Source organism: Haliaeetus albicilla, chromosome 8 (assembly GCF_947461875.1).
Source record: "Haliaeetus albicilla chromosome 8, bHalAlb1.1, whole genome shotgun sequence".
In the NCBI taxonomy this organism is placed as follows: Eukaryota; Metazoa; Chordata; class Aves; order Accipitriformes; family Accipitridae; genus Haliaeetus; species Haliaeetus albicilla.
Window position 1 is genome coordinate 18,077,484 of NC_091490.1, and position 26,289 is coordinate 18,103,772.

The 26,289-nt window shown below is 39.2% G+C and overlaps 1 protein-coding gene and 1 long non-coding RNA gene across 4 annotated transcripts in view; one reads left to right on the forward strand and one right to left on the reverse strand.

Annotated features, from left to right (window-relative positions):
- The window catches only part of LOC138686407 (uncharacterized), a 343,485-nt gene extending 332,766 nt beyond the window's left edge, over nt 1-10,719 (reverse strand). For both annotated transcript variants that reach the window (XR_011325757.1, XR_011325758.1), the window contains exon 1: nt 10,040-10,719. This is a non-coding gene — a long non-coding RNA (uncharacterized lncRNA). The remainder of the gene's footprint in view (nt 1-10,039) is intronic.
- Nucleotides 10,704-26,289, forward strand: part of PKN2 (protein kinase N2) — a 56,709-nt gene continuing 41,123 nt past the window's right edge. The window contains exon 1 of one of the 2 annotated variants that reach the window (XM_069789153.1): nt 10,704-10,988. In XM_069789153.1, the coding sequence (XP_069645254.1) occupies nt 10,941-10,988 (48 nt within the window). In that variant the 5' untranslated portion in view covers nt 10,704-10,940. Of the gene's footprint in view, nt 10,989-11,687; nt 11,709-26,289 lie in introns of those variants that run through there. The other variant, XM_069789154.1, reaches the window with a different exon arrangement.

Consider the following 26,289-nt stretch of genomic DNA (forward strand, 5'->3'; position numbering starts at 1 on the left):
AAAAATTCTTGGGTTTCTGCAGTTCTTCAGCTGCTGGCTGCACAGTTTTGGGCTCCATTCAGAAAGAGAAAAACAATAGCACGCAACCACCCTGAAACTGATTCATTGTTCTATGATCTTGCATTCTTAAGTGCCTGAGTTCCCTTTAAAGCCAGCTGCACAAGGGATCACAGCACTGGGCAGAGGAAAATATGCAAGTCTCCTCAAAAGCTCCCTTCGTTTTTGTCAGAATGTGTCTTCAAGGTGTGCAAAGGAAGAAGGCATCAGAGATGTCTGGATTAAACCTTTCCTTGAACTTTTTCCTTCTGAATTTTCTCTCTATTTTCATATTACTGGGAAACACAGGGGTTTTCACCTTGATTGGCATAAGAATTCCAATTGCTTACAAGGTATATTGACATTAACAAATCATTCAATTAGTTCATTATTATTATGAAAAGTACAATATTAATGCCAGTTAAGATTTGAATAAAACAATCTGCAACAGAAATTTATCTTGTGTTAGCACGCAAGATGCACGTCAGTATGCTGTACTCTGTACATGATTCACTGTGTCTATTAACTCTTTGCCAAAGAATCAGAGACTTCATCTTTACTGTATTATTTATGCAATCCAGCTTCTCCATTTTCCCTCACAGCCCCAAGGACAACTCGAACCAAAGGTATTAAGGCACTAAGATCAAGTTCTCAAAAGCAGTTCAGACACCTGGACACATAAGGCTTGCTTCCATTGAAGTAAACAGCAAAAATCCTCAGAACTAACAGGAAGGAAAATCAAGGTTTGTACCTTGTCATATATGGAGTTCCCTTGGCAGAGGACTTCCCATGGAAAAGAATTCAGTCTTAAATTCTTAAAAGGAATAATCATTACTAAAGGATAATAATCACTAAAGAAAAATTATCAGTTTTAGCAGTTTGCCACTAGATGGAGCAATTTAATATTAAAATTTCCATTTATAAAGAAAATCCTCTTGAAGTTTCAGATCTTTCACTAATATACCTTTCCCATTACCAAATATTTATTTTTCCTTTTTATACTTAGGACACTTAGAAATACTGTGTCCTTACAGATTATGCAAATAAGAAGAAAGTTGCATATGAATAAACACAAATGGTTCTGTATTTTACCTGTATTACAGCAACGACTGGAAACAGTGTGAAGTAAACTGCAATTCTAAAGCACTTCAGTTAAACTATTAATTTAATTTATCCACCAATCTACACCACATAGTCTTCAGAAACATTAAGCATTAAGAAATATTAAGCAGTTTATCAGAGTATTATGCTCTCTATTTACCACAGACACCAGAACGTTTTGCCAGCAAAGATTATTCCAAACTAGAAGTCTTAAGCCTACCCTGAACCTAGCCTATTATATTTAGAATTCTTCTATATTTTAATATCAAAACTGAGAATTATGAAGATTTTGTACTGACACGAGAAAGGCTAATGAGGTCAAGTCTGAGTCCCAATTTACATCAGGTGTACCCAAGATCCCTGTAGAACTACAGTGCCTTCTGTCAGTGCAAGACCAAAAGTTGAAGCTATGTCTATCTAAATTTCAAATGTTAATTTCAAGCAACAATTTACAGTTGTTGCTATCCAAAATACTTCCTAGTAACGTCCATCTATACTTGTAAAAGTGACATGTATGCTTAAAAAACAAATAAAACAACAGTGTTGTTGCTGAACACAGCTCTGAGGCACCAAAGGAAGTAAATCCTCAATGATTACATGGATCTTACAATCCTTCTTAAATACTGGATTTGCTGGGAAAAGGGGAAGCAATAAACAGTTAAGGACAGCCTGTGAATGGCAACCCCCAACTGACCTCAGCTTCACCTTTTTCTTTTAAATTTCTGTTGTATTATACTTAGGAAATATTAATATTTGAAGTATGATTTGAAAACCTGAATGTTATGAAAATAAGTTATAATATACTGTCTACTGTATCTAAAGTCTGCATGCCTCATAATACAGTATATAACTTTATTATCCTGCCTATTATTGCACTTTTCTAATGTTAAATCAACTTCTACCTGCATGGCAGGTATAAATAACACTGGATTTACTGTTGTATTTAGGTCCATGGTGAAAATACATGCTTTTAATGTCTAGATGCAGTGCTTTCTTCTAAAAATTGTTACTATTATTTATCATGATTAATAAAAACCAAACATTAGGCTGCTCATGCAACTTTTAAGGTAATTATGCACTTCTGTCCTACAGAATTTGGCCACGGTTCCAAAGATACTGAGGACATATCATTGATACATCCCCATCATCTCCATCAATATTATGACCACATTCAGCTCAGGTCCAATTAAGCTAAGCTATCCTACCTCAATCAAATAGACTTTAAGGACACTGCAGTTCAAGACTGGCCTGTTAGATGGATCTCAGGATGGAGAGAAAGAATATAGGACAGGAGGAGGGTAAACCATATTATTTTATTTTTAGATGATTACACTTCATTTTCATGCTTTGTTCCATCACAGCACTACTTCCGGGGGGGGGGGGGGGGGGGAGTGTGTGGTGTGTGTAGGGAACAGACAGAAGAAAGCAAAGAACAAGTTAAGAGGGAACGAATGAGAGCATGCTGAATAAGCATTCCATTAGTTAACAGACATTTCTAACACTTGCATAAAAGCTGCCTTCATTAAAGCTAACATGTCAACATTGCAGCAAGCAAAGAGGTAAACGAATGTAAAGAAAATCCAGGTTATCACGTTTCAAATATTAGCCCAGTACACTTCAACCCTCTCCTCCATTAACTCCACCTCAGTGTTTGCCTCTAGCTGACTGCTCCTTGACAGTGTAGATACAGGAAACAGATCAAGGCTCCAAAACATTTTCCCACACGTTCTTCAGTAGCTTCCAGCTTCATTTTTCTTACAAAGAAGAAACAAGTTCACTAACTGCAAACTACTTGCTAGGCAGCAAACCAACTTGAAAGTGGTTTATATTTCTACTAGAACATTTCATTACATGAATATAATAAATGGTTCAAATCCAAGGCCATACTGACAGTATAGGATTTCAGTGAATAAGATACTTCGAAGCTACTTAACCCGAATTGATTCAGCTTAGTCCTTAGACTGTTTGCTCTTTAACATAAAAAGAGGCTAAACGATAACATTAACTGTTTACAAGAAAATGCATTACACTTTAAAAAAAAAAATCACTGGCATCTACATATCTAAGCAAATTAAAAGTAGTAGAAGAATTTAATTGTTGCTCTTTAAGGTACCTGATCATTTCACTTTTCAGTCAGAAGAGCCATTCCACAATTAACTCTGCAACTAGTCTCCAGTATAGAAATCTCATCTAAGCTTTTCTACATTGTGTATATTTTCAGGCAACATGACAATGCCAGCAGATTCATTCACACAAGAGAAAATGCCTTTGAACATCCTGAAAATGCATGGAAGCTTGTTACAGCTAGTTAAAAAGGTATCCCAAAAGGAATGTGTGTGATTAACTTCCCTGCTCACCCCTATCATGACCATCCCATTCCAAAAAGGGAGAGGGAGGGAGGAATAGAAAGAAAAAAGGAAGGGAAAAAAAGAAGAAAAAAGAAGGAAAAAAGAGAGATACTACTCTTACTTCCTTACTTATGTCTAAACAGTTTAATAAGTGGAATACACTATAACAAGCCATCTCAGAACCACAGCGTTCAAAAGCAGGAGAACATGAATCAAAGCAACATACAGCTGCACTAAATTACACAAGAGCAAGTTTGGTTGCCATAGCATGAGAATAAAAGAATTGGGGGTGAGGGAAGACAGGGAGTGAAAAGAAGGAAGAGAGAAGGGGAAGCAGTAACATATTTGGTATCAGCACTATCATTTTTTGAATGTGTCTTTCTCTTAATACTGTTTGATGCAACTGTCATTTTCTCTGAAAGTTGTTAAGCTCTCTTCTCTCCTCGGGATGTCAGTCCCAGCAGAGCAAGGAGAATGCAATTAGAGCCAGCTATAAACCTGCCTGGTAACTCTCTTGTTTTAAGTGTTCATTAGATGAAGATAGATCTGCCCTTTTAATTCAGAGACATTGCATACTAAGTACAAGTTAATAACTACTTAGGACTTGAATCCCTGACAGAGTTACACATGCAGGCTACTGTCTCTGAGAGGAGATAAAGACATGGAGAGAAAAAACAGCCATCAAGTTAATCACGACCAAAAATCATTACCATCTAAGACTGAGTGTCTGATGAAGTCTGTTTCAGGATCATTTGGCATAGCTGTTTATAATGTCCACAAACATATTAGAGCTAAAGATAACTTTGATGTATGGACACTCTATCACCAGACACGGCACTGCAGCTGTACATGTTTTCAGGCAAAGGACATAGTTCCTGTTTCTGTCAGTCTTTGCTGTAGATTTCAAAACAGCAAATTAAAATTTGTTGAGGACAACCAAAAGTTCATGAGTCACATGCATCAACTTCCACAACACAAGGTGAAACCAGTCTGTCAGCACCACGATGCAGAGGAGAATGGACAACCTTCTGCCTTTTCCACACCATGCTGGGAGCTGCTAGCAGATCGGCAGTCTAGTATTGTTGGCAGCAACAGACTTTCCAAAAGCAGCTCAAATCCCACCTTAGAAGCATGCAAGAGAGACACATCTCTGAAGCAGCCTTTCAAGCATGGATCTCCTACTTAGCAAAGATTTCTCTGGGGATGCCCACATCTGACTCATCCTTTGCAATACATTTCCCTTTCCTCCAAAGGCAGACTGGGACTTCAGCTATGTTGTGACTCTCAAACTCTTTGTTTGTTTTATATTTGTAAAGCCTTCTGTAGGAATTTGATTTTCCTAGAATCATGGAAAGTTGCACACCCTAAAGCTGCATGTGAAAATCCTCCAATTATCTCCAGAGCCCCAATTTTCTAATGTCTATTCATAGCAACTTCAGGTCACAGCCACCTACATTTCTTCAGAAAGTCAGTCTTCTTCATAGGATAACATATTTTGAATCACTCTTGAATGCATCTTGCCTTGTTTTTGTAATGAACTAAGGTACTTTAAATCAGCCACCATTAGAATTAATGTGCTTGCAATTGACAGAAATAAAGCATTGGGACAACCAGGAACTATCCAAAGATACAGTTACCTTGCTTGTACTGATCTCTTATCTACATTCTTTGAAAATAAGGCCTTGATGTTACCAATGCTGCACCAGGCCCTATTCACTTCAGTGGATTCAATGAAAGCACAAGAGTCCATCTGTGCACAGCTCATTGCAGAAACAACATCAAGTATGTTAATCTTGATCCTATAATCAAGTTTAATTAGAATCACTGGGACTTAGCATAGGTGTAAAGATCCATCATGTTGATCCACTTGTAGGATCATAGCCTTAATGTAAAGACATAAAGCATTTTGTTATTACTTCAAATAATCCAAGTTGATCTCCTTTAAAGAAATGAGGTCTGATCTTACAGCTGGTTCTGCACACGTAGGGCACTTCCTCTCTACAGGCTTCCACTAACTGGCATAAGGTAGATTTTCCCTTGTAAGAGAAGAAGGGAAAAGAAGAACAGGAGGCAATAACAGGAATGAACCTCCTTCCCCTGGAGCACTCTTTTCTCACTGACTGCAAGCCTTCCCAGGGTCCAGAATTAATAAAACAGATAGTAAGATAAGGTTTGTTGCACTCCACTCCTCAGAGCATCTGCCTACTTGGCTGGATGATAACATGCCTACGCCTAGCCCTGGGTAATAGTATGTAAACACAGAAGACAAATTTTAACTAGAAAGTGTGCAGCAATTGCTAACAGGGTTATGATTACATCACAGCAATCCACTCAGAAGTTGCAAGATTAGCTGTGTAATTAAGAGAGTAATAAAGGAATAGTTTAAGAATATGCAAAATTTGCACGCACAAGAGCTAAATAAACTTACGTAGTCATTTTAGTTTTCTGTTTATGACGTCATCATCTTGTCCTCTTCACTGTCAGTGGCACATCAGTAAGAGCCTCAGAGAGCTCTCATGCTCTCTCTCAGGAGCCTTTTCTTACATAGAATTCCCTTTAAGAAATCTGAGTGAAAGGCGAGTAAGTAACTTCTAAGAAATACTATGGAAGAAGTGAGTTTTCGAGAAAGGAAACAACATTCTCAAGCTAAACCCATTAAAATTATCCACACCTTTGATTTTTTTCTCCTCCTGTTGGGCATTTTCTTTAATGAACACCAGCAAGTTGGTGGTCTAAGAAAGATTATTATATTAATTTCTTTTTTTTATCTCAAAGTTTAACCTGATCTAGACACGTTTCTTTCTAAACCTACTGCAAGACTTATTATTGGAAGCTCTTTAAAGCAAAGCTTTCTCCTATTCCCACAATGATTTGAGAAGCAAAACAGGAAGATGAAAAGTACTATTCTCCATTAATATTTTTTCAACATCTCCAGGCTGAAGTAAACAAACAAAGAAGACAAAGACGTATACATTCTCCCATCTCACTTTTCCTGTGCCTCATAGCTCCAGGATTTCATAAGGTTTTCAGAGGATCCAGCCTAGAAGGACAACTATGGGAATTCAGGAGTAACACTGCTATGTCTAGAAGTCAGGGAGAACAAATGGTTACATTATTAAAAATCTGTTGTGTTGCTGCTTTTTTTTTTTTTTTTTTAAACTAGCGTTGGGACTACATTTCCTTTACATACGTGTCTTTATTCCTAAGCAAAAGAACTTAAAGAAAATGCTATCCTGAAGTAGACTTGAACTGTGAATTTCAGCATTCCCACTTTGTGAGAGAGAGAGAGAAGAATTTCCTTTAACAGGTATCAATATTACTTGCAAAATAAAATAATCTTTACCCCACCCCATAAAAAAGTCACCAATTCCTAGAGTTTGTTCTGTGCCTAAAAAGGTGGTGGGATGGCCTAGCATTGCTCTGCCCCCACTTACCTACTAACACAGTGCATGTAGAATGATACCTAATTTCTTCCTCCCCAAGAGTTTCATTTAGCCTGTACCCAAGCATGTCTCTACACTGTTGTCCCTCTAGAGTACATCACTAATTTGAACAAGCAAGATTAACGAGAAGCTTACATAAAAACTTAACTTTTTCCTGGTAGACTCTTGCTGGCAGCAAGTATAATAATTATAATAATTAACACCTTTCTGGTGTTCTTCACATGTCCTCAATCCTCATTTCTATATGCATCACCAAGTGAAGGCAAGCTCTTCCTTAGATGATATATAGGACTAGTTAGACCTATTCTAAAAAATACCCTAGATATTGCTTATAGTATCCTGGATATTTTTCTAAAGAGTTCTGTACTATGCTCAAGGGTTCACAAGGTGTGCTTTGCACCACCTGGAACACCAGAAGCCTCAGCTATTTCCTTTTCCAGGTCTTTGGGACAAAGACTTTAATAACACAACCTGAAGAAAAGAAGTAATTAAAGGCATTAGCCAATGGTACTGACATCCCTTTCATTCAGTTTGCTTTTCTAGCATGTTAATTGAGTGTAGGGAATGAGCTAACAGAATAATGGCTGAAGAAATAGCATTCAGATATTTTAAGGCACAGGCTGAACTCAGGATTCCATATAATGCTAAATTCTCAGACTTACATACTTAACTGCCTTCTATTTTGGGACTCACTTGGAATGTTCTCTCTTGCTCAGTAATTCACTGTCACAGTACTTAAACGTAGAGCTACAGTTGTCCAGCACTGCCTTGTGTTTTCCAGACTCTGGAGGAAGTATCAGAGATTTAGCTAAGCAAATGTTGTTCTTTCAAACCAGTTCCTCCTTTGATTCCTGTACCACTACACTTCTATAAAAGAATCCAGGACTTTGTCTTTCCAAGTTGTGTAAATAACATTGGGAATATGAAAAAGATTATAGGCCCTGTCTTGAGAGGGATAACATGTTTTAGGCTACGCTGAACAGGCAGGCTAGGTTAAGCATGAACTAAAGTCAGCTGCCTGCTTTAGACAGAATCTCAAAGCTTCTCTGACTTTGTTGACAAACACTCATTCATCTACGAATTTTCTTTGGGGCACAATCTGTGTTTTCCTCTGACCACATCTTGTAAAATATACATGCTAGCACACTGACTCCTCCTTTGCAGTTAGAGCAGGCTAGCAGATGAGCTGCAGTAATGGACCACATACACACTGACAAGTATATGAAGTCACTAAATCACAGTAATCTAGTAATTTCTGACTACTTCTATGTATCCTTAAACATCTGTTCTCAAAACCAGTTCAAATGAATTTTAAGTGCAGTTTGGCATCATTGTATCATGCTCAAAATGAGAAATTATTGTATAAATGTCTTTGCCGTCCGCCTTCTTCCACAGTGTGCCAAAAACTGCACCATGCTCCACAAGTAAAGCCAATTCATGCCTTTTGACGTGCGACTGCTAAACCAAGACTACTTCATACAACTGACAGCAAAGCTGTGCTAGCACAAATTTTATTGGATAATTGTGAAACTTTGGCTATGGAAAAAACTGAGCCAGGAAGTCTGGTGAAGAATAACTAGGATTCCCCCACACAGCCTTTTTCACAATCAAGTAATATGAATGATTTCTGAAATTCCCCTTCCTTATAACCACAAGGTATGACTTATGTACCTTGTGGCTTTTGATCACGTAAAGATGTTTACCTGATGGCCAGACTCAGAAAAGTGATCTACACGACCTCCCACCTTAGCATTCTTCAGGTAGTTTAAAACTGCACAGTAGGCAAAAAAATCACTCGAATCCAAACTGCATTTGAGGAATTTACATTCAGCACAGGTGTATGCTCCAAAAATTTTATCCAAGAGCTAAACCAGTTCCTGATACAATTTAACACAATTTACCATTTAGCCTCAGATGTTGTATATTCCTTTGTGATAGCTAAGATATGTTTTCCTCACTGATTGCTGTCATGTACCAATGGAGCAGTGAACAGTAATTAAAATCTTGCATTAAAACTGTTAACCCCAGATTTATGAACTTTCCGTATTTTTTGTAAAATAGTCACTGTTAGACAACTGGCAGGTAAATTATTCCTCCTCTCTGCTATCTCCTTTTCCTCCCAGCCTCTAATCGTCTGGCCACACAGAACAGAAATTAAGCCATCAGCTTCGAGTGGACTAAGTCTATATGTAGATTTGTGCATGTGCAAGATTACAAACCATATCAATACAGTTACTTAGGCATAAGTCAGTGAAAAAGTCTAATTTCTGTAAAGATGTGCATTGTTACTGTAGAACTATCTTAATTTTTTTAATGTGAAATTAACTGTGTGCATATGTTCATAAACTTTTGTACTGCATGACAGACAGTACTTCAGATTGTCTAGTTTGTTTGGTGCTCAACAGTGGAAGAATAAAAACACTTAAAATGTTTCAAATTTGCTAGGAACAGTAGTGGCAATTTAATGTTTACTCCTCCCACTCCCTTCTTTCTCAAAGAAAAAAAAAAAAAAACAAAAACAACAACAAAAAAAACAGAAAAGAACACTCCAAAATTTATCTTGCAGTTCTAGAGCAAACGTACCACTATTGGCCTGTAGCCATACAGAGATGCACTAGCATAAACAGAACAAATATTGATGCTTACATGAAGATGAATCTATCAAAAATGCCTCAGTTTACATGAGTTTGACATGAACTGCACAGGTAAAAAAAGCAGTTTTAATTGCTTCCACACAGCATTCTGCATGAGTTCAATTAGCCCAATGTAACATCCGATATGAAGCTGGAATGAGAGTGCACGTGCGTATAGACTAGCCAACAGAAAGTACGTGTTTATGGACAGGTGGAAAAAAAACCCCAAAAAACCACAAAAAAACAAAACAACCGACACCGGCAAGAAACTGACAATAAACGCTCGTGTCACATGCCGCCAAGAGGGAAGAGAAACCATTTCCTTCCAGACACTCCAACTGACTTTGAAGCTCTCAGAAGCTTATTACTCTGCAGACTAACTGAGCAGTGCCAACCCCCCCGAAAGTCACCAAGCACCCCAAGTACACACGTTTAGCCCTTTAAACTAGTAAGAACGGCATTAACAGCACCCACTCACCACAACCTCCTGGGCCACTGCTCCAGGTCCCCAGGGCGGCAGGTGGCTGCCCTCTCTCCGGGCGCTTGAGACAAGCACGACCTCTCCTTCCTGAGCTAGCTGCTTTTTGCTAAAAACCGGCCAGGTTTTACCCGTCTCCTAGGCCTGGCGGAGCCGAGCCCCAGCAACCCCCAACACCAGGGATGTGCCACACGCCGCCCCCCTCCCCCACCCCCCAACTACAGGAGGAAACGACAGGACTCCCAGCGCTGGAGCTTTACAGAAGGGGGACGACGCGGGAGGAAGGCGCCGAGGGGGCCGAGGGGACGGAGGGGGCGCCGAGGGGACGCTGAGGGGGGACGAGGCGCGCCCTCGCGCTCAGCCCGCGCTCCGCGCCTCGCGCCGCTCTGCCCGCGGGGGGGCGGGGGCGGGCTGCCGGCCGCCGCCAGGGAGCCCGCTCTTCCTCCCTCCTGCCCCCCCGCCGTCACGTGCTCCGGGAGCCGCAAAGCAGCGACGCTTTTGCGACAGGGTGACAGCCAAATGGTGCGACATCCGCGGCGGCCGCAGGAGCAGCAGCCGCGGCGGCCCAGCGCTGCCAGGGCCGAGCGCCGCGCCTCGGCGGGGGAGCGCACCGCGGCCCGGCGGGGACCGCACGGCACCGCGCCCCGGCGCCCGGCGCGACCCCCATGAGAGGAGGAGGAGGGGGGGCGGCGGCGGCAGCAGCAGCAGCGGCGGCAGCAGCAGCAGCGGCGGCGGCGTCCCCTCCCGCGTCCCCCCGCCTGCCTGCCTGAGCACGGAGCGCTCCCCCCGCCCCCGATGCGCCCTTAGTCCCGGCCCCGGACCCGCCTCCCTCGCTCCCCTCCCCGCCGGCGGCGGCGGCAGCAGCAGCGTCGTCCAGGTGCGGACTTCAGACCCCAGCGCAATGGCGTCCAACGCGGCCGAGAGGGAGATCCTCTTCACCGAGCTCCAGGTAAGCGGCGGCGGCCCTCCGGGCGCCGCCCCAGCCGCGCTCCCCTCCCTCGCGGGGAGGACGGAGCCGCCGCCGCCGGCCCCGCCGCGCCGCGCCCCGCCGCCCCCTGCCCGCCGCTCGGCGCCCACCCCGCCCCGCGGCCGGGCAGGGGAGGTGGCGGAAGCCCGTGCCCACCCCAGGCCGCTTCCCGCCGCCCTCCCCCGGGAGCGGAGGCGCCGCCGCCCGGTCACGGCCCCACCCCGCTGCCGGCCGCGACCCGCTTTTGTCTGCGCTCGCCTCCCTCGTTCCCCGCGCCGAGCGGCCGCGTCCCTGCGGCAGGGCCTGCCCCGGGCCGCGCCCCCCGCCCCGGCCGCGGCCCCCGCCGGCTGGGGAGCGCCCTCCGCCAGCGCGGAGGCTGCCCGCGCCCGCCGGAGCCGCTGCGGCGGCCGGCGGCTCTCGCCGCCCCCGCCCCGGGCACGGCGCTCGCCGGGGCGCCGGCCGGAGGGGCTCCCGGTAGCCGCCCCACCGCCTGCCTCGGGGCCAAGCGAAGAGCTTTTCCCCTCTGCGCGGCACCGCGCAGGAGTGGGAGCAGCTTCCTTTATGTAGGCCTTGAACTCGGAGCCTGTGAAGAGGAGAAAATGGTCCGAGCAACGTTATTTGGCACACGGCAAGGGTTCTCGTCGCCACAAAAAAAAACCCAGACCACCCCGCAACGCCGTAAAAGGCCCTGAAAACTCGAGGGTTGGTTGTTCCCATCCATGCCTGCAGTTTGGCCAGTTTTGGTTGCCTTTGCAACTGTTACTTTTCTGCTTGTCAGCTGCAGGGTTAGATGCAATTCGGGAGCTTTGCTGTTGTGCTCTTATCTTTACATGTCAGCTCAACCTGCTAGCTCTTCCGCTTCCTTGTCCAGAAGAAAGCTTACTTGCTTTTTTCTTTTCTTTTTTTTTTTTTTTTTTTAATATACACCACTATATCTATGCAAGTTGTTACGGTTAACCAGGCAAAGAATGTGTCTCTGAATTTATTAGTTGGACAATTAGCCAAAGAAGGCCATAAATGGAAAGCATTGAATTTAATGCTCGACTAGAAATTAGAAAGCCATGCTTTAAAAAGGAGACATTTTACTTCCTAAATGCTGTTACGTTTTCCTGTAACTTTAAGTGTTAGCAGTGTGCTCACTTGAGTAACAAAGGAAAAGAGGGCACAACTGAGATGTAGCAGTCTACTTAATATTGTAGCGCATGAGATGGCTGAAGGCTAAGAATCCATCTAAAATGCTGAACTTTAATCAGTGGCTTGTAAGTGTCTAGGAAGAATCGCTATGTTAATACAAACTTGATACGAAGATATATAAGCTGGTAGACCTGTTTGAAGTGGTGAGCTGTGTGAATAAGTAACTATGGTAGTGTTACAGGTAAGCTAAATGGAAGCAGAATTTCTGTAGAAGTACTGAGAGTGTGGTTCAGATTAATTTAAACAGCAGTGAGTGGGGTTTTTTGTTTGGGGGGACTTTGTTGGGGGTGGGGAGGGCTTGGTTTTATTATTTTTTTTTCCTTGGAAGATGAGACTGACAGTGATACTGATTAAAAAAAAAAAACAACAAAAACAAAACAGTATGGATTAGATCCTTTGGTTGTACTGTCTCTCCCATTATATGTGGTAACTTCTGTGCCAATAAATACAGTTCTTTGGGCAAGACAGGTTACGAAGTTAACATGGAAATCCCAGCAGGGTTTAAGCTTTGTAAACTGCTAACTTTTAGGTATTTTTAAGAGGAACTTCCATATCAGGAAGAACCACTGTAAAGGCAGCGTTTTGTTTGCAGTGGCATATATTAGCAGTGGAACGCAAAGGCATAACTATCATTTTTCTTGGGAATTCGTCAAAACGAATTACTCTTCATATACCTGTGCGTAAAAGCTCGTTTAGTGGCATGATCCCAAAGTAAAGGGAACTACGGTGAAGTGTGAGATGCGCCATTTTGCTCATGTTTCTTCAGGAGGAAACTTCCTCAATTTAAAGAACTCTAACTTAAAAAGTGCTTACATGTAAGATGGGCTTTTACTTGCATATTGCAATCGTGCACAGAAAGATGAGGAAGTTGTAGAATGCATGGCTACAGTAAAGGTTGAAAGCGTCACGTAATTGCATCGATCTAGATCACAAACGATGTGTGGTTTAGATGTTTTGCTAATACTCATGAATACCTACTGGAAACAAGCTAAACCCATTATTAATCCCGAGCTTGATCCTGACATGGAATCTAGAGTATCAGTGGGTGATCAATATAACACGTTGCTTATTGATATTGTATGTTCTGCATGCACTTGGTTATGATAGCCCTGTGTACTCCATCGTGCTGTAAGTAGTTAACTGTTAGGTTTGGATGAAGTTAATAAAAGTGGATCAGTAGTCATGAATCAATTGAACTCTCCTGATATAAAGATTGGCAAACTTTCTCAACTACTGACTAACAGGATGTGAAGCGGATTCTGAGAAACTATGAAAAACAAAAGGGCAAAATAACTAACTGCTAAGAAGAAAGTGGTAAAACATAGGCGTGGTATATGTACTTGTTTCAAAGTGTACGGAGTTTAATTAAACAGGCCTTAAATAGGCCTTAGAGCACACTTCTCATAGTGATGATTTTATATTTTAAAAAAGTGACTCTGTATCTGATAGAACAGTTTCTTTAAAACTTCTGCTAGCAAATATCCATTAGACATTTCTGTCCTGCTTTGTCTATAAAATATTTTCTCTATTCTTCTATATCTTCCTTTAAACATTTCACAGACAGTTAATAGGATGTGGAAAGTATATCTTGCTTCTAAACAAGTTTTCACATAAATTTGTTCAGGGTGAAAAATATAACACTTATTCTTCAGTAGTTAGCAAATGCATAGTAGGAAATAAACTTGGCAGTAAACAAATCCTCTTTTTAGTTTGTTCTGTTTAGTAGCTTCACCAGCAAAATTACCTGATTACCAAAGATTGAAAGATTACATAAAGACAGCTTACCTTTTTACCTCCTTTTATCTCCAGTACAGGTTCTTTTGTAGGAGAGGGAAGGAGCTTGGGTAAGAACCAGTATTGCTGATGTTGCCTTCCCTTCGAAAATTCTGCTGTCCTTTGCTGGGCTTGCATCCTTTTAGAACTTTGTCCAGCAGGTAAACTAGCCTCTCCAGTGCTAGCTTTCAGGTTAGTTGCACAGCCTTTAACTCTTTGCTTCCTGGTGGAAGTGGCAAACCTGTGTCCTCATAAAATGAACTTATGATGCTGTAGGTTGTTAAGTCAGTCATCCATGAAATAAAATCTTTTAAGTTTCATATGAAAAAGGTCTTTTTTTTTTTAATAATAATTTAAAAAAAAAATAAAAAAGAAGTTTTTGTGAGGTAGTGTGTATTTCCAGAGATGTGTGCTTTCTTTGCCATGATGGTACATGACAGCATAGTAAGTTGATATGGCTGGGGTAACAGAAATTATTACTTAGAGTATTTAAATGAAGCTATTGGGTATGCAAAGTGATTGCACTTTTGTACTTCTAGGTGTTGTCTACTACTTCTTTTCTAGACAGTAATGTAACTGTTTTAAACTTTAGACTTTTCTCATTAATGTTACAGGATTTATTTTAAGAAAATTTTTGGCTCACTCAAAATTGTGCTTCCAAAACAGTACCTGTTTAATGCCTGAAGAAAACAGTATATTACTTGGTTTTATTTGCTTAAATGAAATTGTTTGGTCAAGATAGAGAACTTGGGCTATGCCCTAAAGTAAATAGGCATGTAATGGACCCTCGTTTGCTTCAAATGGAAGTGTTAAAGGCTCTACCTGGAATGAGTTTTTCAAGCTCGGCCATGATCATGTTTCTAAAATTACAAAACCTTGGCAAAAATGTCTTTATTTCTGTGTTGGTCAGAATAAAGGGATTTTTTTAATGGATATTTTGTTTTGATGGAAGCCCTAGTCATCTAATTTCCTAAGATGCTGGTCTTGGGGATGTTGAAGCATAAATTTCATGACAGAATCGTGTTCAAAGGCAATTGGTAACTTTTTTTTTTTTCAAAGTAGTGATGAACAGTACCACAACTGAAATACATGTAAATTACACTTACACGGTGGCACATCCAGTATAGTTTTTTAGTTTGTTTTATTTTTCCATTTCATGTCTGGGACAAGAATATTCATAAAATGAGTATGACTGAAAAATGCTCAGTATTTTGTTAGTCTGCATGATATAAATTGGACAGTTGAGTCTTAGATTACACAACTATGTTTTATATATAAAGGTATATAAAATTAAGCACTTGTACCTCACTGTGTTGGGTTAAACTACTAGATGGGACTCTGAAGACCTGTATTTCATTCCTGGCTGCTCTGCTCTCAGGTGACATTAGGTTGAAGAGTCTGCTTACTCATGGCTCAGTTTCCTCATCTTTAGAATAGAGGTAATGATGCTTGCTTTTTTAGAGATAAAAAGTACTGGGTATTTATTATTAGCTGTGGTCAAGTGCCTAAGGACACCTTAAAAAGGTACAAGTAACCTAATTAATCTGTTTTGAACAGACATTGTAATTAGGCTGAACACTCAGCAGTAAAACTGCCTTGAAATACTGTGCAGCTAGGACAGATTAGCCTCAAATAATTTTGAATTACTCTTGTTTCTTCAGAACAAGAAAATGTCACATTCAAATTAAAGTATCCTGAACTAGTCTACTGCAGTTTAGACATGAAAATGTGTGTACAGCTGCTTGGGACTTCTCAGGTCCCTACAAACGCTTCCAGATTTAGGTGGATTTAGGGAAGCACTTCAATTTTTTTCCATTTGTGGATATATATTACTCTTTAAACAGTACTCTGTTCAAAACTTGTATTAGTAAAATATACATCCTGTTCTCAGTGGAACATAAACAGTCCTTAAAATACCTTTGGGTAGGTGCATGGGTGCGGGTTTTGGTCTTGTTTTGGTTTGGGTTTTTTTTTTCCATCTTCTGAATTCTATCAGTCTGCCTGTTAACATAGGGACTTGTATATGATGTAGACTTGTATACATTTGAATGCATTTTCTTTATCAGAGCAGATGTCTTTCTAAGATGCGGATCTGTTATTTTAACTCAAGATAAATTATTAGTGATGGCTAGTAGAAAAGTATATTTAGTTACAGTATTTGTAATAGCTCTCATGGAACATTTATACATTGTGAATGGTCATTCATTACAGTGTAGCCTAAAATCTGTAGTAGAATAACTAGATAAACATGTCCTTTACATTGGGAAATGGTGGTTTGAGGGCTTAGTGATGGGATTAAGAATCTCTTCGTCAATGTCTCAGTGCTTTGCTGAATTAGAGACTAAGACATTACATGGCCTCTACTTAGATTCAGAGTAACAAAGTCTTATGATGTGTTATATGTAGCCTGAGGGTCTGCTTTTTCTTTTTGCTTCTTCTAGAAATCACTTGTACAACTGGTACAAATTGATTGATGGGAGGCTGTTTGGTTGGTTGATTGGTTGGTTTGGTTTGTTTTCTCTACATGGATCCAGTAAGTGAATGGGTTCAGGAATGGACTGAACTGAAGCATCTCTCGTGAGATAGTGCTCTGTGACATGGGCAAAGCATTTGTATGGTACTTTGAAGCTTTAGTTATTAATGCTTGGTCTGCAATTCCTGGCACAAGCAAAATTTCTTCTTTGCTAGTGTTTGTGAGGGGGCGTGTGTGTTTTGTTTTTAAAGAAATGAGATTTATGTTGTAGGATCCAATCCATGACTTCTGTTACTTTGAGATACCATTCCAAAGTACTACATTGAAACAGAAACTAGTAGTATCATTAGTTAACAAACTGCTTTGGACCTGTCCTTACAGTAACATTATATCTGATTAGTTTGTTTATTTGAACTGCAGCAATATAATTGTGTCACACTGACACAAGTCCACACCATTTTTGTTACTGCCATTTTACAGTTACTGATTACTTACTGTTTGACCGCTCATCAGTGAGTTAACTACTTGAATGGCAGTCTGGGCATGCATCCTCTGGACCAAAGTTTTGCTCTGTGGGTTTTCTCGTGGTGCTTTGTGGGGTGCTTTCCCAAACCTTCAGAAATTCTGTGACTGTGTGTCAAACTAACACAGTTTTGTGGCATCCATCAACTTTGCCAGTGCAACTTCCAGCAGCTGGTGAGGAGGATGATACGGCTGAGTTCTGTGGTGAGCAGACACTAATATGAACAGGATAGTAGTGTGCAGTTACAGGTTTATGTTCATCTAAATGGACCAGCTCTGCTGGGAATTCTGCTGCTGTTGTACTGTGGGTAATAAAGAGGCTGAAATCAAGCTAATCAGGCTGATGCATTTAAGTTCACAAATAGAGTGAGTTGAGAGAGTTCATGTGATCAGTTACTATGGCTCAGTTGTGGGACCACCAACTGTGGGTAGTGGTGATCTGATTGTTTTTTTAAGAGTAGGCCACACCTATTTTTCTTGATATTGAGTATAGATGCAGTTTCCTATACTGTGTATCAACATTACACCCACTTTGGCTGTAGTTCCTGTTTGCTGCTACAGTGGTGTACAGAGCACTTCTGGAGTGGATGCACGATGATAGCAAAGCTCTGCTCTCACCAGTGTAGTTTGTTGCTTCTGCTGGGCAACCAGGGGAAAAAGAGGAATATTAGCATAAATGTATCTTGCTAGGACAACTGCATCTATACTAACATCCTTTGCTATTTTATTACAGATGTCAATAGCTATCAGGTACCAAATAAGAAATGATTGACTGGGAAGGGTTGGGCTGGGCTATGAAAGGTTAGTATATGCAGATTTTTCCTGGGGGTTTTTTGTGCCATAGAGGAATGTTGATATGTGGCAGGACCCAGGGAGGGTTTGCTCTGGCCCATTATGCAAATCAGGGAACTGGGCTATGTTGGTAAAAACCTTAATGTGGACGTGACTAAATTAGTTAGCTTTTTCTGCCTCCAATTCCTGTGGATTTCTTTAAGCCTTGTTTTCTTCACTGGAGATGTGTTGTTTTTTAAATGACAGAGAATTTCTGACTTGTTCTCTAAATAAGTACAGATCAGAGAGCTTGAATCAAAAGCCTATAATATCTGTTTCATGTCTGTAGTGTTACGTATAGTAGTCCGGTGCTGAAGCAAACTGGTTTTTCTGTTGAGGTTTTTCAAACATTTGCTATCCTGCAACGTGGTAGGAGGACTCATAGGTTTTAAGTTTCCATTAAACACAAGAACATGTTAACCTGAAAATGAAAGTAGTAGAACCAATGCTATTTCTATTGAGAAGAACCAGGGGGACAGCTTTCCACTAACTTCCCACAATTGTTATTAGAGTGTCACAAAATACAATAGGTGCCAGATCTATAACCAGGAGAAGGCATAATTAAGTCTGCAATACCGAGGTGCTAATAGATTGTATCAGAGTTCTGGGGTAAATCACAGGAATAATGTGAGGCTCTGTCTGTTAGTGTGATAGACACACTTGCAAGCAGATCAGGTCAGAAAGGAGAACTTCTCACGTGGATTACTACAACAGTAGTATTCTGAATTACTGCTGGGCCTTAAACCCAGAGAATATTGCTCAGCTCTTGGAATGTAAGGGCTGATACACCTTTTTTGTTAGCTCATAAAAGTTAATACTCAAAGCACTTAAAGGTCACTATCATGTACAATTTCTTTATGAAATTTAAAAATCAAATACATATACATAAACTTCATAAGTACATATGTAGCATCCTTCTGTGTACTCACATTTCTTAGACTATGGAAATAAATAGGTTATTAAAAGGAATAAGAGCTAATAGCGAGTGTAATTGTTATTTACCTGATTTAGACATAGTACTTGCAAATAATTGTGGTGCATAGCTGTTCTGAAATTATTTTTCTATCTGTCTGTATGTATGCGTATAATTGGGGTTTTTTTCATATATAAACTTCATGTAACTTTCGAGGAGAAATTGAGAGTTGATGATTAAAAGAAGCAGAAAAAGTCCTTTTTTTTTTTTTTTTTTTTAAAGTCCCAAACACAAACTGGCTAATTAAACAGGAAATAGTATTCATTATATGGTTTAGTATATCACTGGCACTATAGTTTGCTTATGAACTTAGGAACTTTTAACACATCTATTTTTGAAAACTGTCAAAAGGTTTATTCAGTTTGGGTTTTTTGTTGCCAATTACTAAGATGCAAGGCAGGTCTGTGACGTAAATTTAAAATGGAAAAGGTCTTGTTGGTTCATTGACCATGCCATGTGCTGGAGCTGGAAGCTTTGCTCATACAGACTTGAGGCTGTTGTTGAAAGAAAGTGTCAGACTTTGTCAGCTGGTACTGCTGCTGAAAATGAGTATGTGCCATGTTGTGTTGCTTTACGTTTGCACAGACAGCTATATGGTGAACAGATTTTGTTGTTAGTTTTGTTTTGGTGTTTGGGTTTTTTTCCCCCTAAATTAATTTTCAGCCAGATCAGGTTCACAACCCAGTTCACTGTGTGGCCATATAAAGAGTTGTACTGGCATATATCAGCAAATGGTCTGGGGCAGGAACAAACTGTTAGGGGAGGATAGGACTGTTGGTTCTTTAGGGTGCTTTTTTTTTTGTCTGCAGTGCTGGTTTATGCAGTAAAATGTTTATCAGATTACAGGCTGAGATTTACACTCACATATGTGGCTTTGAGCTAGGGACTATGAAAAGAGTCCCATTCTGCTGCAGATGAAAATACAGATAACGAGCTGTCTATGCACTGTCTATGGCAATTCTTTTCTAGCTTTGTATTCTTCAAGCAGAAGGTCTCACAATATGCTGCATGTGACAGTGAAAACCTGTTTGTCTGAAAAAGCTTTGAAAATAGAATTGGTTTGGACATGATGCATGGATGGAAGATGTATTTTCATTTAGTTTGATGTTGAAGGTTGAGAACAGCATTAAGGTTTTGTAGTGGTATGCTAAGGAGAGTGTGGGGATATGACCACAACTTTATTTGCTAGCTTTCAGAAGTTGCTGTTAAACCTTTTACATGCTCAAGGCAAGGAGTAGTTTTGAAAAATCCTGAGTCTTTTTGTTATTTCTCTAACTTAAGTGAAAGAAAAAGTAAGTATACAATTGAAACAGATGGGATTGAATTTTGGAGTGAAGACAACTTAATGTGCAAGTAATACTATAAAATTACTGTGCATAAAGATAATGAAGAGTGTGAGGTATTACAGTTTAGTATGAACACATTTGGCAGTTATTGAATAGTTCAATAACTATGAGCCATTTGAATATTTACTAGGAAAAAAAAACCCAACAAACAATTACAAGTTGAATATTTGCAATAACACCATACCTCTTAATGGTCAGATAAGCATCAATTAAAGCACCACTTAAAGGACTTTGAACTACTGTGTACAAGATTGATGCTGTGCTTCAGAGGTCTAGTCAAATTGGGGGAGGGAGGACTGAAAATATGGTGCAGAAGTAACAAATTTGAGGTAACAAAGTGATTAAATGTTTTCAAAGTTCTCATGGTGTTGAATTAATTTTCAAAATTAGTCAATTCTTTCTCCTTGTACACATTGACAAACTCTGGGTGTGTTATCTTCATAATTCACCTATGCCATTAGAATCTGTGACTTTTTTTTTTTTTTTTTAATTTGTGCTGTTGGGGTGAAGGATTATCTTTAGAATAAACAAGGAGAGTGTTTTTAGTGATTCCAGATGTTCCAAAGCTCTCTACTAACAACTGGCTTATTTGTGTAATGTGGGCAAGAAACTTTATGCCAGTCCTTAGATAAATGGAAAAAACTTGCTTAGTTCTGTTCTTCTGCCTACCTTTCTTATTCCTCTTCTGCAGGAAGAGGAACATAACCCCTTCCATGATAGGTTTTAGGACTTGCACTGTTTACATCACTTAGGTTATTAGGTATGAGATTGAAATTGCTCTTTCATCATTGTGATGCATATTATCTTATCACTTGGATTTTTAAGTAAGCTAAGTCCGAAAGCCTCCAAAACTGTTGTTGAGAATTTAGGAGGAATGCAAATGGACTGTGTGGCCTGTTGCTTTTTACAAGCATAATATGTAAAACCATCCACTGCTCTTCTACTTCATGTGTTTATTTATACAGGAAGACTTTGCAAAACAACTAAGTGGAATGTGTTTTAAGAGGATGTTCCCTTTATAGACAGATCTGCATATGACATGACAAGATTATTTCTTCCCTAATTCTGAAATCATGTGGGCTAAAATGATAAGACAAATGATGACAAAGAAACATCAGCTTTTCTTAAAAATAAAAGACAAAATTACATTACTAACCTCTGAAGCTGTAAGGATGTATGCTGCTGACAACCTGTCCGGAGCACATGGGGAGCTACATGGGCATAATGGGGTGGAGAGACAGAATACAGTAAATTAGATTCTAGCAAAAGATTATAGAAGACAGTCAGACTGAAGACACTGTTTCAAAGACTTGTATTAGAAAGTACCAAAATAAGCATACTACAGATCTACAGAACATTTTAAAATCAGCAAGGCCTTTTTGTAGAACATGTTCTAAACTTAGTGGCAGCAGTAGAAAAGTAAAAGTACTGTAAATCGTACATGCCTGACTACTAGTGTAGCATTCTTGAACTGCTGCCCATTTAGGACTCGGCAATCTCCTTTAATGGAAGCGTGTTTTCTTCAATATTTGAGTTTGTTTGTTGCTTATTTATAAGCTCATATGAAGCGGGTGTTTTAGGCTGAGAATGACTGGATGTTAAGAGTTATGATTTGCAAATTATAATAATCTGTATAATTAGAGATCCTCGGGAAGATTATTTAAATTTTGTTCTTGAAACTTAACCCATTATTTAATGATTTTTCTTCAAGTTGCTAGGATGTGTCTTCAGTCTATCCTCTCCTGAAGAGATGGAAACATGACATTTTGAAATTTAAAACAGGTAGTACTTTAACATTAGAAAACAGTTTATTTCAGAGGGTTTTTTAATTGTTGTTCTCTACTTCTTTATTCATACCAATTAGTCTGAGTCAAACTAAGTATTCATCTGTTGGGAGAAAAGTGTAATCAGTTTTAACTAGTCATTGTTATCAAGTTTGTTCAAATATGATTCCTCATCACATAAGCCACTTCACAAAGTAATATCTAAATCTGACTTTTTTTCCGTTTCATTTTGTATGTGCACTTTTCAAATAAAATGAGTATCTATGGCAAAGTACATGGCATTCATCAGCCATGATGACGAAAACCCAATTTTTGTTTTGGGGGGCAAACTCCTTTCTTGAATTCTGGCTTTTGTTGTAACATACTGCAAAATGCAGAAACAATTTATGATTGTTAATTTAAATGCTTTAAAAATTGGTGTTCACCTGTATTAGGATTCTGTACAAGAGAGTGAGTGAATGTATTCTCAAGCTTTAATTAAACTAATTCTAACAGATTTAAAAACAAATCCTTAGAAGTTTCTTAAGTGCAGGAGGAAAAAGAACATTAGTCTGCTGTGGAGTAGTATTCAGTATCATCTTCTATTTTTCAGGTTAGCAGTCAGCACTAATATTAAAGTGTTCTTTTTTGAAGTGTTTCTTTTTGATGGGAGTAACTCAGTGACACAGTCAGGGCAGCAGCTGCCATGCACGTGGGAATTGATTTCTTTAACTCCAATTTGATTCTTGAACCAAATGACCTTGGGTATTAAAGAAAGGCAAGGGAGATGCAAGTTCTGCAAGTCATCTCCCATTTTTGTAGCTCTTTCCTTTCTATAAAAGACAATACTGTTTTATGGACTCAAAAGTAACATTTCATTTCTTTAGCATTTGTCTGCCTTCCTGTCTGTTGCATTTAACTGAATTAATTTACTGTCAATTTAAGATTTATGCAGTACTTCAAGTAAACAGATTTTTAAAACTTAACTACAGGCATCCATATTCTGAATTTATTCACATACATTTTCTGAAGTATGCAGTTGAATTATTTTCTTCTTGATTTCCATCTAGCATGTAATGTTTTCTGCAGATTTCCTTCACTAATTTTTGTCTTGCACTTTGCTAACCATGTATGTTGAAAATGTCAGATGTTTCTAATTACTTTTATGAATTTTCCCCTGTTATAAAATAAGCTGTCTACTGTCCTGAAGTATTTAAGTGTTTCTTTATCGTAATGAATATACTTGAAGCTTAGTACATAGTCAAGTATATCTACTGGGAATTCCTGCAAATCTGAGTTAAAGCAGCAATGAGCATTTTGGTGTCATATACTGAGAATGATCAGAGATGCGGCTTTCTCCCTCAGGGTTAGCAAAAGAAGAAGGGAAGGGCTGGCTGTGGTTCTGGCATCTTCAGAAAATGGGGAGAACCTGTGTCTAGGCAGAAGCATTGGCTGTACCCCAGAATGTTTATAATAATGCCAGTTCATTGCATCCTGGCTAGGTAAAATAGTAGGGGGGGGGGGGTGAAAAAGAAACTAGTAATGCTCAGAGAGGTCAGAGAAGTGTACAGTTGAGAGGCCTGAGCTAAATATAGTATCTTATTTTGGAAGATGGTGTAGACAGATTAAGACTGTACTTTATTTTTGTGTAGTTTAATTTATTTTCTTATTATAGAGACTGCTTTTTATTTTTCTCCTTTGACTCTTGACCTCTTTAATAGAATGCTTGAGAGAACCTCAAAAAAACCCCCCACACAACCCCACTCACAAACTCCTCCCCCCCTTCAAATACAGTTAGGAAATAGCCATGACCACCTAAAATTTAAGTTTCTGTCAGAATATGCTGGTCACTCTGATCAAGTAAAAGAAGTCTTCCTGCTGGTATTTCTCAGTCAAAAGTTAGTTTGTGTATTTTTATCTCCTAAAGATGACATGCTTTAGATTAGATAGCTCATTATAGAGGAATACATAGTAGATACTCTTGGGAATGCAGCAGGTTAAACTTCAACCATAAATAGCTTCTGACTGCAGTAATTTCTTTCTTTAGCTCAAAGGACTTCATGAAGGTTCTGCTGAATGTCATATCTAGAGTATTTTTCATAGCTCTTGGTTATTGATAAAGAAGAATATTCTACTTGTGTTTAATATATTCTTCATGCTATAGTTTCAATTACTAACTAAAAGTTTTTCTCAGGCAGCTAACTAAAATGCTTCTGAACTGGAATGAAGTGGAAAACTTTTAGCCTTCAGGAAGAATGTCTTGAAAGTTATGAGCATATTGCAATTAGTTACACTAGAATATTGGCAACAAATATTCCTAGAATGTTTTTTAAAATAGTAAGTGTGTGTGAAAACTGCTGTGTATATATGCCCTGTAAAATAGGTTGAGGCTTTTAATATTAAAAAATGGATTAATTTAGGATAAACAGGTTAAATACCAAGTTCAAGATTCCATTCACATGATTGGTGCTGGAAAACACACAGAATGCATGTGTAATCTTACCAACTGAAAAGGGAAGGGCATTGAAATCACTAACAAGTATGCCTCATTGTGGATTTTCTGAATACTTAGCAGTATTAAAAGCAACCTGTTGTTCGCCTATTTTAATGCTGTTGCAAGGAGAGAACTTTTTGCCATTATTATGTAAACTTGGGTTTATAGCATATCCTTTAAGATTTACTTTTATAGGCACATCTATACATGACGCATTGAAAAGCTGTTGTTTTCCATTGCTTTACTTCTGTTACGTTACGGGTCTCATTGGTGCATTGGCTATTTGGAAACTGATGCTTCCCATTTTCAATTTAGCTGATATTGAAACTGTGCTGGTAACAAGACTTAGATGGAAGAGAGTCCTACACAAGTATATATGCAAAATGGGAAACAGCTTACTTGGGAGATGGTAACGAGACTGAACGTAAAGAGTAAAACCTGTTAAATGAGCATTAAGAAATCCTTCAGCTAAAATCCTAGACTTCTATTTAACACTTCTCACTGTCAACTTCGTATAAATGTCAGAGGTTCATTTTGGGTTGTAAGAAGCTAGATTTGAATTACTGGGAGGTCAGTGGGGGATCAGGACTCCTAAAAACCAAAAAAATGTAGAAAGTTTTTAAAACCAAAACTTTATGCAGACTTGTATTTTGAAATGTAAATTTTAAGAGTTTTTTGTAGTCCACGTAATTAGTAAGTGAAATCACCTGCCTCTTTTTCATTGCTATAGCCTATAAAGCAGTTAAGTCACGAAACTTTTTTTGCTTGTGTTGTAGGTTAAGATGGGCTTCTGTTTCTTCATGACTTCTAGGGAATTCTTAAATAGAAAACGGACATTAAGAGCCAGTGAGAAATCTCCTACTGTATTTTAAGGGTCAGAGAAAGAAAGGTTGCAAAAACACTATTCAGATGTATCACAGCATACATCAGTGATGCTCTGTAAAAGTCTCAGACAAATGGGGATATGAAGTAATGCTTCTATAAATAACTCTGTGTTCATCCATAAACTTTTACTGGAAAAGTGTGGAATGAGATGCATGCATCTCTACAAGCAGAACTTTGGGTGTGGCAATACTTTTTCCCCAATAGTGAAAAGTGATCTTTTCTACTCACCACGTGTAAAGATGAGGAAAGGATTTAAGGAGGCTTTTCCATCCTTTTACTGCTGGAGATTAAAACAGGAGCAACATTTCCAGCTGGTTGGAGTGTAGGGTGTGAACTTAAGTAATTTCAGATATAACAGCCAAAACTACTGTGAAAGAGTTCTCAATCCTAGAGTATAAAGACATAGTTCCTTGGTATAAATACAAACCTTTTCCTGTAATAACAGGTTCAGCTACCAAGCTGGGGCACCTGTAAGCTGTGGTGAAGGCACTGTTGCACAGTCCTAGAAAGCAAAAAAATCTGGTTCCTTTACCATGATCTAGTATTCAGCCACTTGGCCTGTTGCCTGATAAAACAGATGTTAGTATTATCTCTGATATGTATTGCTGCATTTATAATGTACAAAATAGTTGGCTTCTAAAGATGATGGCTTAATTAGAGTGGAATGTAGACTCTCAGCTCTTCCATTAGTTTTGCAATGGCTAAAAATAGCTCCTGTAAAATATAGTAAAGTTAAATGGACTAACATATCAGCTGTCTGTGCTGAAAGCTGGAATTGCCAGAAACAAAGAGACTTTTTTTTTTTAATTATAATTATCCATCCCAGAAATGGAGATTCTCATACATGGATCACTTTTGTGCTTTTCAGATTAAAGAAATTAGCATATTGTTCTTTAACAGTGTTCTGACACTTGTATGTGTTATTGAGAAATGCCCATTTAACTAGGATTTCTTTTACATCATTTCAATGATTTAAGATTTTTAACTTGCACCAAAAGAACAGAGAAGTCCCAAATTGTACTGGCTTGT